Consider the following 13007-nt stretch of genomic DNA (forward strand, 5'->3'; position numbering starts at 1 on the left):
ATAAAAGTGCTAAATAAAGGTAAATTTCAAGTCACCAGTTAACAATGGCTGAGCAAGCGAGCAGTGACCAGTGTCTTAGTCAATTACCCGGGGAGCTGAAGGGGAACACTCCGAAGAACTGCCTGACCAATGCCTTGCATCCGGTAGTATGAGCTTCTCCAACGCCCTGCCTTTCTAGGGTGGGAGAACCATTGCAACAGGCAGTTCACCTGCAGAAAGGTAGGGTCCGAGGCTTTAGCAGAGATGCACTTTGTGCAAGATTCCTCATGTGGCTGATGCATGAGGTCCTCCCATCAGCAACATGGGTCCACCTCCCTTCCAGGAGAAAGAGCAGCTCCAGGCCCCTGTGATACACTGCAGTACTTTCTACAGAGCTGAGTCCTGTTCTCAGGTTCCTTCCTGACTCCTGGCTCCAGCCTTCATATCCCAGAGCACAGAGAATAAAGGCTTGCCTGGGATGAGTGCCAAATTCTCACCCTCCCCATGGCCTCCCATATCCTTCTCCCCACCCCCCACTCCCCAGCCCTTATCCAAATGAAGGGGTTCTCTCTTCCCTCACCTTTCCCGGGTCCCTTACTCAGCACAGCAGACTCTTTGAAGCTCTGGCCAGCCCACAAAAAGCAGTTCTGGGTGGTGATCACTGCCTGTCCTCAACATAGAGGTGAGATGCCACTGGCCTTCCCATCCCAACATGTTCTGTCCTAGACCCAAGGCTCCTCAAGGAAACTCTGTCCTCTCAGGACCCTGACATTTCTGGAATGCTGTAGGATGAATCTGAAATCACTTGACAGTCAAATTTCAACCACCCCTACTTCCGATTTGTGTGACCTCCATCCAAGTTGTCTCATCCATATAAGGGAGTGATGACATCTGCTCCACTGTGTTATGAGAGAAAAACACCGGAAATGGCTTGAAGCATCACTGGACTTCACTGCATCTATGCCCCACCCAAGGGACCCTACAGAAGATTCTGGAATTTTATTTTACTTCTACCTATGTGTGTGAGCAAGCCCTCGGATATGTTAGGGCCTCCTGTCTGGAAGGCCCAAGAGCATGCAGCTCTACCCATAGCATTGCAGTGCCATCTGGAGAAGGGGTGGGCTGGGATGAGGGAGCAACAAGAGGCAATGGGACCACATGGACTCCAGGAACAGGAAGTGGGCATGAACGCCAATGCCGGTTGTCTTTGCTACTTCTAAGACTTGCAGATTCATGGCCATGTGCAAGCTGCTTAACCCTTCTGCTCCTCGGTTTTCTCGCTGGTAAAATAGAGTGTGATGGTCAATTCTACAGTTTGATGTTGTCCCACAATACCAGAGCTCATCTGCCTGTCAGCGCAAACGCCAATGAGCAGACACAGGAGCTGAATCTTTTAGCTATGCTTTATTCAGAGAGCCAGCAATCTGGGAAGACAGGGTTGGGGTGGGGGAGGGGGGAGGTCAACATCCATCCCCAGATTATCTCCCTCATCTCCAGCTGGCACCTTCTATAAGAAATAGGGGAAAAGTCTATCTGTCAATCATCCCAGAGTTAAGTCGTGTCCCTCTGGCCCGGTGGTCAGCCCTGAGTCTAAGATTCACGACCTTGATGCTTCTCTGTTGTCACTTCCCCCACTTTTCCTCATTAGCATCTCTGCATGTGTGTGCAGTCCCAAGGTCACGGACTCTTCCATTCCTCCCAAGATGCCCTCTAGCTCACATCTAGGTTAAAGGCTAACTCAGAACAAACAAATGGTTAGCCGTGTGTGGTGCTGGGTTATTTACAATGTGCGCATGCTGGTTCCTGTCTATGATATGAAGTATCATGATTGTGTTCTTTCAGTATAGAATCTAAAAAAAGTACTCCTGCTGAGCTGTGATGGTGCACACCATTATTCCCAGCACTCAGGAGGCAGAGCCAGGCAGATCTCTGTGTGTTTAAAGCCAGCCTGGTCTACAGAACAAGTTCCAGGACAGCCAGCGCTACACAGAGAAACCCTGCCTCAAAGAACAAACCGAACGAAGTACTCTTGTCTGTCCATTTTGCTCCCTATAAATATGAGCATCTAAAAAGGGAGACATGTGGTCAGGGACATGTTAGGTGACTAAAAGATACATAGCAATGTTGATAGTTCCCTTGCCACCATGCTCCCCCTGCCTTTGATAGAAGTCGTTCTGAGTGTAAGGGATCTTTCTAGCAGTTTTATCGTGGTGATAGGATCTACATTGTCCAGCGTTCTTCTGCAATGACAAAACACCCACAAAACCAAGTTAATGGGGGAAAGGCTTACCGAGAGTGGCAGTTTCAGAGATCTCAGTCCATGGTGGCTTGGCCCTGCTGCTTTGGGCATGTTCGTGGTAGGAGTACACAATGAAGGAGCTTTGTCCACCCCACAGCAGCCAGGAAGCTTGGCCATGCTCCTCTTAAACCAGCTTCCTCCCACTTAGTAGGCCCCTCCTCCTAAAGAGTCCACCATTTACCAATGAGGCCTCAATCCAGGAACCAGGCCTTCAGCAGATAGGCCTCCAGGACCCAAACTCTAGCAGCACCTCAGAGCTGGCCTTAGATCCAGGTGTGAGGAGCTGTGGGCAGGATGCGTAAGCTGTGCAGGAAGAACACCAGCCCTGACTCCTCCTCCCCTGCTCCGCCACCCATAAACAGTGGGACTTTGGGGGTCATGCAGAGTTGCTTCGGGAACCTCTGACTGAGCAGCCCTGAGAAGTCCTGAGAGCCTGCGAGGGAACACCCTCGACGTCAGGAAGTCACGGGGCCCACTCTGCACTGCTACCTCTCTTCAGAGTCTATGCAGTTTCACCCCACTGGATGCGTGCCTTTGGGTTAAGGAACAGACCCTTGGGATGTGGCTGGTCATTGACATCAAACCAGTTAGACTTGAACAGCTTAATACCACATTAGCACTCTAGATCACTCACTAATAAGACAAGACCTCAAGGGAACGGGGTAAAATGAGACACACAGGACAAATCAATTTTGCTGAGGGAAATGGGAAGAATAGTGAAGGAAATCCGGGGTCTCTTGCCATGAGGGAGCTGTCCTGAGCAGCCGGGTGGCAATACCGAGACCTCTCAGAAGACGAAGAGCTTTGCATGCTCAGCCTCTGTGAAGAGCACAGCAGTTGGTAGAGGTACGGTTCTGACCCTCATCACACCCTCCATCACCTTCCCACTGAGGCTGAAATAGGGGCAGATTGCTCCCTGAGCAGTGGCATTGGAAAGCTTGGCAATGACAATGACCTTCACTGGCTGCTTTGCCTCCTCCCAGATCCCACTGGCTTGAATATTAGGTTCTCTTCTCTCTGCTGCAGCCACTGTAAGCCACAGCTGAGCTGAATGCAGTCCCAGCAGACACAGCCTAGCAAGAGGTTTGACCCCTGCAGCCATTTCTGGAGCCCTTGAGACGTTGTTGGGCTGGCTAAGCAGCCCATTAGGAGGCTCTAGGGGTGAGGAGTAGGAAAGTGGGCCAGAGACCGTTATAACTGCAAAAGAATATTCCAGATGGAGGGAAGTAACACCCTAGACTTTGCTTGACCTGTCTGGCCATTTCTGGGATGTGAGTCTCTCTCTGTCTACTGTCTGTCTGTCTGTCTGTCTGTCTGTCTGTCTGTCTGTCTCTCTCTCTCTCTCTCTCTCTCTCTCTCTCTCTCTCTCGTGTGTGTGTGTGTGTGTGTGTGTGTGTGTGTGTGTGTGTGTGTGTGTGTGTGTATGCACGCGCGCGTATACAAGTACACATGTGGAAATCAGAGGAAACCCTGGGTTCCTCTGGACTTGCCCACCTTGCTTTTGTGAGACTGGGTATCTCACTGGCCTGAGGCTTGAAGATTAGGCTCAGTTGACTGGCCAGAGAAATCCAAGGATCCAGCTGGCTTCACTGCTGTCCAGAGCCTCCTGCCAGAGCCACAGGAGGCTGACACCTGAGAGGCTGTGGCTGGGGGGTGGGGGGCAGTGAATGTTCTACATTTAGTCTGGCTGTTGGGAAGCAGATAGAGAACTGCACTTGTGGCTGTCCCCAGGGTTTGGGGAAACTCTTGAGGGATGTGGCCCCCTTGAAGAGCGTGTGCCAGGATCCGCACCCCCACGTGCTGCTCTTTCTCCCGGCAGCAACCACACAACCACACTGGGCTCTTTCTAATGTGGGTGCTGGGGATGGAGTCAGGTCCTGTGCTTGTGCAGCAAGCACTCTGCCAACTGGCTATCTCCCTAGCCCTGGACTCCGTTCCGGAACTAAGTTTAAAGAGGGATCTTGACAAAGCAGAAGGCCGCTGGGGTAGTTAAGGTCAAAAGACCACGTGAGACAAGAAAGGCAGAAAGATAATCCTCGGTGCCCCTCTCCTGGGATCCCATCTGAGCTTAGGAAATGCTCAGCTGTGCAAGCCAGAGCCACTGTCAGTCCTGGGGTTCCTATCAGCATCCGAGGACTGTGGTGTGTTCCGCTGTAGTCACACCTGGTTGGGTCCCCATCCTACGGACAAGACACGGTGAAAAAGGAACTCCCAAGTAGCAACTGAGATGCAGCCTCACTCAGCAGTGGAGGCGTCAGGACAGGGTGAGCGCAAGCCCCAGGGGACAGGCTCGAGGATGCTGTTAAAGTCTGGCAGGGTGGCAGGGTAGAGTGGATTGAGGAATAGGACACCTCCATCAGGCTTTGATAACTGCTACATTAATGGGGAAACTGAGGCTGGAAGGTAGGGCCTGCACCATGAAGGGTATACACATCACAGAGGACTCAGTGTGCCTGCGAAGGTGTGCTTAGATCTGTCTCCGCAGCTTCCTTTTGTCAGGAATGAGCCATGCCTCTGCCCACCAGTCAGGGGTTGGATTCAGGATCCCTCTAGGTTGGTGCTCAAGTCCCTTAGATGGAAGGGCATATAATTGGCGCAGAACCTGCATACATCTTCCCACATACTTGAAATCATCTCTAGTTTATTTATAATATCTAATACAACATAAGTATCATGTAAATAGCGTTGGAATATATTGTTGAAGGGATAATGACGAGATAAAAGTTGGTATGTGTTCAGAGGAGGTGCGGTTTTTAAGGTGCCTTTTAGCTGTGGTTGGCTGAACCTCAGAGGCAAGTCTGGATGGGAAGCGTGGATGCACCCTCTCTGAGAAGCCACTTCCTGGGTTGAATGGGAGAGTAGCTACTTCCCGGGAGGAGCCATGAAGAGGAAAGGGAGCGTTTAGCGAAGTGTCTGAGGCAGGTAGCTCCAGCTCCCCGTCTTACTGAGTGGCGCCTGGTATAGGAACCTGGGGCTCTGCATGCTAGTGGGTGGCTAGTTGCCACCCTTCTACCTGCCCCAGCCAGGAACACTGTGGGTCACCCACCCACTGTAGCATCCAGAGATGGGGAAGGTCGTTACAGTTACTCCTCCCCTCCCCAGCAGATGCCACTGCCAGCCCGACCTCCTTCAGCTCTGGAGGGTTTGGAGGGCCCTTCATTGCCATGGTGTTGTTTGTTGTCCCCGTTGTCACGATGAGCAGAAGAGAAATATTGTCTCCTGCCAGAGCCACAGGAGGCTGACACCTCGAGAGGCTGTGCCTCAGGGGTGGCAGTGATTGCCCTGCGTTTTGTCTGGCTGTTGGGAAGTGGATTGAGAATTGCACTTGTGCCTGTCCCCAGGGTTTGGAGGAACTCCTGAGGGCTGTGCCTCCCTTGAAGAGCGTGTGCCAGGATCCGCACCCCCAAGTGCTGCTCTTTCTCCCGGCAGCAAGCTCCCTGCTGGCATGACTGATGCCTTTGGTTTCCCCTGGCTCCCCAGACTATACTCAGTTATTCCCAAGGGGTGGAAGTCAAGCCTCACTCAAAGCCATCCACTTGGCATGCGTTGTGTTTTCCTGGGCATCTCAAGACCTTCCAGGCTGTGCTCGGAGTGAGACAGCTCCCTGTCCTTGTCTGGCTCACCTTTGATTCAGGGATGCACCACCAGAACAAGAGCATGGTAGAGCAGAGCATGGTGCATAGTACGGACTGTGACCAGCTCCAAGGAGGGCAACACAATAGGCCAGCCAGGAGAACCCTGGGCAGGCATGCATGTCTCACGGGGCTCGAAAGGAAAATTTCACCCTGGGCCCCTTCACACTCTGGGCCTCAGCAGTCCCCCCAACCCCCCAACACTATGCCAGCTTGCTCTTCCAAGAAAGTAGACACCCCCAGACACCTGTTCCCACCTCTGTCAGACAGACATCCCTCCCAGATGGCTCGTGAAATGGAAAAAAAAAAAAAAAACATTTAAGACTCCCTAGTAAAACAATAGCCAAGTGCATTTATTCCCACTTTTGTAGAAAGATTGAGTTCTAAGAGTAACAGAGGCCAAGGTCACGCAGACAAAACTTGACCAGGAGTTCAGCTTTCTGTGAAGCTCTCAGCTACTCTGCAATGTTGTTTTCCTATCCCTGACATCATTTCACCTCCACGCCAGCTCACAGCCGGGAGCAGCACAGTCTACTCTACTCACAGCAGCTAAGACCCAGAGAGGTTGAGTTCCTTGTCTCAGGTCACACAACTTATGAACAACAGACCAAGGATGTAGTCAGAAGTTTTCCTGTGTCCCAGCTGGCCGGCAGTCAGGACAAATCTCTCCCACTCGTGTCCCCCAAGTAAGCACACAGAGGCTTATATTAATTATAACTGCTTGGCCATTAGCTCAGGCTTATTACTGACTAGCTCTTCCACTTAATTTAACCCATAATTCTTATCTATGTTTAGTCACATGGCTTGGTACCTTTTCACAGTTCTTGTCTCCTGTTGGCTTCGCAGCAGCTTGGGATTTCTGCCTACACCCCAGACCCTGAGGCTTCCTGACAATCTCCCTCTCCTTTGAAAGCCCTCCAAAGACAGACCCACACCCATCCAGCCCCAGCTCTTCTTGGAGTCCTTCATTCCTTGCATTCAATCAGCCTCATGAACACTTAAAGAGAAGGGAAAAAGATAGATGGCAATAAGAATTGTGTTCAACTATTTTACTTAAGTCATAATCATTCCTAATCTAAATTTGCTGGAATGTATTACACAACCTAATCATTCACATATATTGTACTGCGGTTTCAATTTAGTGAAAAGTAAAAGCCATTCAGAAGACAGAAATATGTTAAATGAACATCTCACAGATTCCATCCCTCCGTTAGATAAAGCACACAGTGCTTTCTTGATTCTAGGCTGAAGCTGTTGGCTTGGATTTGGTACATCTCTGGCTCCTCCCAGCACAATCAGAGGCTGAGAGAGTTGGAGCAAAACTAAGATGATCTGGGCTCTAGGGCTGGGGCAGGGAAGGGCTGGAGATTTGAGGATGTGGCGGCTCCACGAATATCTACTCTGGATCAGACCCACAGGTGGGTCTACTGGCTGTTACTGCTCTTCAATTTCCCAGTTACACCTATGACCACTGTCCCTACAGCTCTGCTTCCCACTGGGTGGGTGTCATCTTAGCTTAATGTCGCACACACAGAGAGAGAGAGAGAGAGAGAGAGAGAGAGAGAACAGACAGAGACTTTGCACATGCTGTGTCCTCAGCATAGCACACTCTACAGCCCCATCTTCATCTTTCGCCCGCCGTTCTTTGGGTCCCAGCTTAGATGTCACACTCCCTCGAAATGTACTGAGAGAACAGCATGCTTAAAAAGGAGCTGACTCTCCCTGCATTGAACATGATGCTTCTGCCTCCGGTCCTTAGAACACTCCTTTCATATACAGGCTGAGTATCCCTTAGCCAAAACACTTATAACCATAGGTGTTTCAGATTTTCCATTTCTTATTGTGTGCATCTCATAGACAAGAACCAAATCTAAGCGCAAAACTCACTCATATTTCACACATAACTTTCATATAGATTTAGCTAATTTTATGCAATATTTTAGTGCATCTCTGTCTTGACCATGACCTGTAACATGAGAAGAGCTGTGAGATTTTTCTATCTATGACATCATACTAGTAGTGTTCAAAAGCGTTTCCAACTTTGGAGTACTTTGGATTTCAGATTTTTCAGACTGTAGACATTCAAACTGTTATATCGGTTGGTCTCTCCCACTAGACCGAGAGCTCCTTGAGGCAGGGAGTCTATGTGCTTTAAAGTTGTGGTCCCTGTTTAGCTATTGTATGTGCCCAGTAAATGCAGACTGACTGGACCAACCATCCTGAGCCTGGGCAGAGTGACTTGCCCTCTCCGGGGACTGCCAGGGTCTGTGCCACACACCTGCCTCAGCCCTCCTTGGGAAGCTTATCCCAGTGCTGGCCTCAGTGGACTGCCAGCAAGTCCCCAGCAGGTCAGTGGCCATCAGAAGTGACACTGTGTCCTAGCTATTGACACAACGTCAGCCTGTAATAGCAGCTTCAAGGTGAGGACACCAAAGTCCCCACAGCTCAGAAGTAAAGGTAAGGCTTGAGGCATTTTAGAAACGGCTCGGCTCCTGCTTCTGCCCTGTATATTTTGGGGCCTGGAATAAGCTACCTAATTAATCTCATTGAGCCTTGGTTTTCAGTTTTATAAAAGGGAAGGAAGCTATGATAGCTTTCCACTGATGTGTCACTGTACCTGAGAGAAACACTAAAAGGAAAATAAGCTCAATAGGAGAAGGCACTTGCTGCCAAATCTGATGGCCCGAGTTCAATCCGCAGACGCTTTATGGTAGGAGAGAACCAACTCCTCCAAGTTATCTTCTCATGTCCGCATGTGCCCCATGGCACATGTGGTCTCACACCACACACACACAGGCACACACACACACACACACACACACACACACACAGGCACACAGGCACACACACACACACACAGAGGCACACAGGCACACAGGCACACAGGCACACATACACATGCACGCACACACATGCATGCACATACACACACAGGCACACACATGCTAAATAAATAAAATAAATGTAATTGTAAAACCTAAAAGAAGAGGTTTATTTGGCCTCGTTTTCAGTCACTCCATGGTTAGTTGGCTTCTTGTTTGGGGTCTTGTGGTAGGACAATACATCATGGCAGGGAGTCCATGGTAGAAGGTGTTGCTTACCTCATGGCAGCCAGGAAACTGAGAGAGAGAAAGGGGCAGGGGCCTAATATCCGCTTTAAGGACATACCCCCCATGACTTAACTTCACCCAATTGGGCCCCACCTCCTAAAGGAACACCATGACCTGGGGACTGAACGTTCAACTCATAGCCTCGGGAGACATTTCAGGTTCAAACCCATAATAGTAACTACAGCCACTACCTCTCTCAAATTATGTAGTAAAAGAACTAATGACAGCCAGAGTCAAGAGGGGGTACACTTCAGGGCAGCAGTGCCCACACAAGCAGGGCACTCTGCTCTTCGCCACACCCCTGCTTTGCTCAGTGATAGGATATACAATGAGAGATTTCACAGTACAGCCGCACACTTCCTGCAGAGTGCCTGGCTCGGGCCGGATTGCCCAGTTACCTAGTTAGCCTGTGCTGATTTGGGCAAGGCAAATGGTAGCGCCGAGCAACGCGAGCCTTAATGACTTTGGCTCTGCATCTCTCGTAAAGAGTAGCCACCGTCATCAAAGTCCTCAGGTGCCTTTTCTGGGCCAAATGTCTGGCTGTGTTTTCCCAAATGTGCACTGTAATCTGAGCTCATCCCTCATGTCCTGTCGTGGGAGGGATCCTGCGGCTGAGTGATGCTCTCCAATAGAGAGTTTGTTTGTAAGGGGAGGAAGTAAAGAATAATGTTCCTGCTTGGAGCTGCACAGGGAATTAGGAAGGCAGACGGCCATTACTCAGATTGGAGAGCTGCCAAGGCTCATGATATCATATTTATTTGCCAAGAAAAACACCTCCCCTGTATCTCTCAGAAAGAGAAAGGAGGTAAAGCCTAACTCCAATCAGGTTGTGGGTAATGGGTTTAAGACTCACAAACAGAGCTTAACGATAATGACGCCCATTCAGATTTATAGAGTACCTTTTAGTGAGATGGAGCCCCAGAGTTTGACACACATTCTGGACAAACAGACAGGCAAGTTCCAGGTACAGATGTCTTTCTTCCCACACTTCTCAGAGGCAGTCTCCTTCTGGCCCTTTTGGCCGTTTGGCCTGAAGGGGGAAAGCGGGCAGTTTTCCTACCCAGTCCTTTCTTTCCAAACACTGTTAAGAAAACTGTGGATGGAAACCCATGGTGTTGATACAGTTCCACAGACTGCCTTGGAACAGCTTCATCTCTTCAGTGTGCCCCAGTGGATTTCAAGGTGCCTGACATCTGACAGTACTGAGTCACATGTCCATAACTGGTTTCCTGGCTTATGGATTGGGACCCATATGTAAAATAGGTGGCCTGTGACCTGCAACTTGAAGGATGTCACAGTGGGAAACTCTTCCCTGGAATGTAAATTAAGTCCTTTTGAGCATAGCTGCTGTAACCCTTGGGAAAGAGAGGAGCCAGGGGAGAGGGAGGCACCTTCCCTGCTGAGCACCCCGCTGTCGGAGGATGTGAGGTGAACCCAGCTGAAAGGTTTGGAAAGGCAGGGCCATGTCTGTGAAATGGGGAAACAAGAACAAGATGAGTCTTCAGACCACTGGAGAAGAAAGAGACGGTCTGGAATCCAGGGAACTGGGAGCAGCTGTTAGCCAGGGCAGCTGTCAGGTCCCAGGGACAAGCAAGCGAAGAGTGATGGGATGGATGGTGGCCATCACTAGATCTGGCAGCTGCACGGGGGCGGGGGGGGGGGGGGGGGCAAGCCCCAGCACCCAGCTTCTGGGGCCCACACAACCACCCTCCCTCTCCACCGAATCAACTGTGCTCCTGGGCTCACGTTCACTACTAGCTTTCTCTGCTGGAGCACGCAGCCCACACTTCTGCAAGCATGCCCAGGGTACCCTGACTGCTGCCACGGAGTTCTCCAGTTCTCAGATTTCGCTCCCGAGGACGGCTTCGTGGCAGATACATCATCTCATTTTCCTGGAGGTCCTCCGGGGCAGCCACCAGATTGCACATGCTGAATGTCAGCTACATTAAGCTAACACATTCACATCATTGAAAAAAAAACCCTATTTACACATAATAAACATGGGAATAGATGCCAGAGAGGAAATAATATAGTATTGATTAAAGCAATGCCCTGTAATGCCTTCTAAAAGGCTCCAGTCACTAGCGGTTTCCAAAGCAGCCCAGAGCAAAGGCAGCCTCTCTACCTGGCAGCCTCTGGCCTGCCTTCACCTATCACTCTAAAAACTCAAAGGGTAAGTAGTGGTCCCACAGGCCATGGGTGCAGTGGCCAGTGCCTACTTAAACAGAGTCCTCAGTGCATGCCAGGCATGTACTTAGTGCTTGGTCTCACTTTATCGCTAGCAGCTCTAGTCCATGTCACAAGACAGAAGCAGCTTTGCTGAGGAGCTAAGTAAAGTGTTGGAGCCGGGCTGGGAACCTGGGTCTGTCTGACTCCACAGCATGTACTATTTCATTTTGCTAGGTGCCTTTTGTATACTCAGCTCATATCTTCATACATACATAAGAGAGAGGTGCTCTGGCGTGCTAACTCTGGCACAAGGCCCTGAGTCTTCCACAAGTCTCCTTCTCTGGTTTGGTGGGATTGAGAAGGAGTTCCATGAGCAGCTTGGCCTTGGCCATGATCCCAGCTATCTAGAGTGGGAACGAGAGCCTGCATCTTGGCTAAGGCAGAGCTTTCAGAGACTCTGAAATGGAAAACCTCATTTTAGAATGGCAGCCTATTACTCTGGAGCTGTTGGCAAGCCTGGCGCCTAAGCACATTTTCCTTGGTAACCAACCACACAATTCACTCGGCTCGGAGGCCGCAGTCAGCTGAGGACAGCAGGAGCGGCTGGGACTACATACAGATGAGTGTGTCAGATGGTGGAGGCTCCAGATGCACACGGGGCAGACTGACCACCTCAGAGCAATTCCCCACAATGCAGGTAACGGTTTTGAGGCGGAGGAGAGAGGGGGGTACCTTCTGCTAAGATTAGAGAGTGATGTCCCCATCAGCAGGGAACAGCTCTGTTCTTCTCTATCATTTCCTGACTGGCCTCATCACGAAGTTGAGACTGACCCTACTTCTTACATCAGTGCTGTGAGAACTAAACAGTAAAATGTACGGGACACTGCACCAAGCCCTGGCCTGCTGTACGGTTGGCACAAGGTCAGATTGCCTCCTTTGAAAAGTCGTTTTGTGAATAGCCATCAGCCTTCCTCGTTCCTGGAGTCTCAGGCCTTCGGAGATTTAGGCCCACGGATTTCCATTCAGCTCTAGCTCCTATCCCCTACCCTAGAAGGTATCCACTGGCTTCTCAGGCCACGCCGCCTGGATTTGGAAGGCAAATGGGCAGCTTCTGCATCTGCTAAAATCCTCACTTCGCTGGGTTTCACTTTCTTCTGCTATAGAGGAGGATTTTCACTAAACCCCTGAACCGTGTCTGGATTATTGCTCCGGGCCAGCATCAAGGGAATAAGTTCTGATACCAACTCACACGGGCAAAACGCAGGAGGCAGAAACACAAACCAGGGCTTAGTGAAGGCAGTGAGGAACCACGGGGCTGCTGCTGAGCAGATGCAGGCTGCCTAGCAAACAGCCTGTCCTGGCAGGAGGCAGTGGGAAGGGGCCCTGCCTGGTCTGTCCTGAGTGGAGAAGACAGCCCTGGGGAGTGCACTTCCTTGACAGGTAAAACTGAAGCTATGTTAATCACACAGGGAAAGCCAAAGCCAAGCCAGCACGAGGAGCCTGACTGTGAGGATTGGTTTCAGCTGCCAGACTGACACAGTGTAGAACCACTTAGAGTCCTGATGTGTGAGCATCTAGATCATATGGCCTGTGGGCATGTCCTTGGAATTGCCTGAATAATTTTAACTGATGTGGGAAGACTCAGCCCACTGTGGGCAGCACCATTCTCGGGGCTTGGGTCCCGGATTGTACTAAGTGTAAAAGGTATGCTGAGCACAAGCTCCCATTCCCAGAGTTTGGGTCCCGGGTTGTACTAAGTGTAGAGGGTACCTGAGCACAAGCTCTCAAATTCATTTCATTTTCCCTCTGCTTCTGACT

At 50.5% G+C, this 13007-nt stretch overlaps 1 protein-coding gene across 6 annotated transcripts in view; it reads left to right on the forward strand.

Moving 5' to 3' along the window:
* Kirrel3 (kirre like nephrin family adhesion molecule 3) overlaps positions 1–13007 on the forward strand; it is a 568493-nt gene that overhangs the window by 403133 nt on the left and 152353 nt on the right. The window contains exon 1 of one of the 6 annotated variants that reach the window (XM_042280620.2): positions 11768–11886. The exons of the other annotated variants lie outside the window; for them this stretch is intronic. Within the exon in view, the coding sequence (XP_042136554.2) occupies positions 11838–11886 (49 nt within the window). The 5' untranslated portion in view covers positions 11768–11837. Of the gene's footprint in view, positions 1–11767; positions 11887–13007 lie in introns of those variants that run through there. 6 annotated transcript variants of the gene reach the window in all.

This window comes from Peromyscus maniculatus, chromosome 7 (genome assembly GCF_049852395.1).
Source record: "Peromyscus maniculatus bairdii isolate BWxNUB_F1_BW_parent chromosome 7, HU_Pman_BW_mat_3.1, whole genome shotgun sequence".
NCBI classification, from domain to species: Eukaryota; Metazoa; Chordata; class Mammalia; order Rodentia; family Cricetidae; genus Peromyscus; species Peromyscus maniculatus.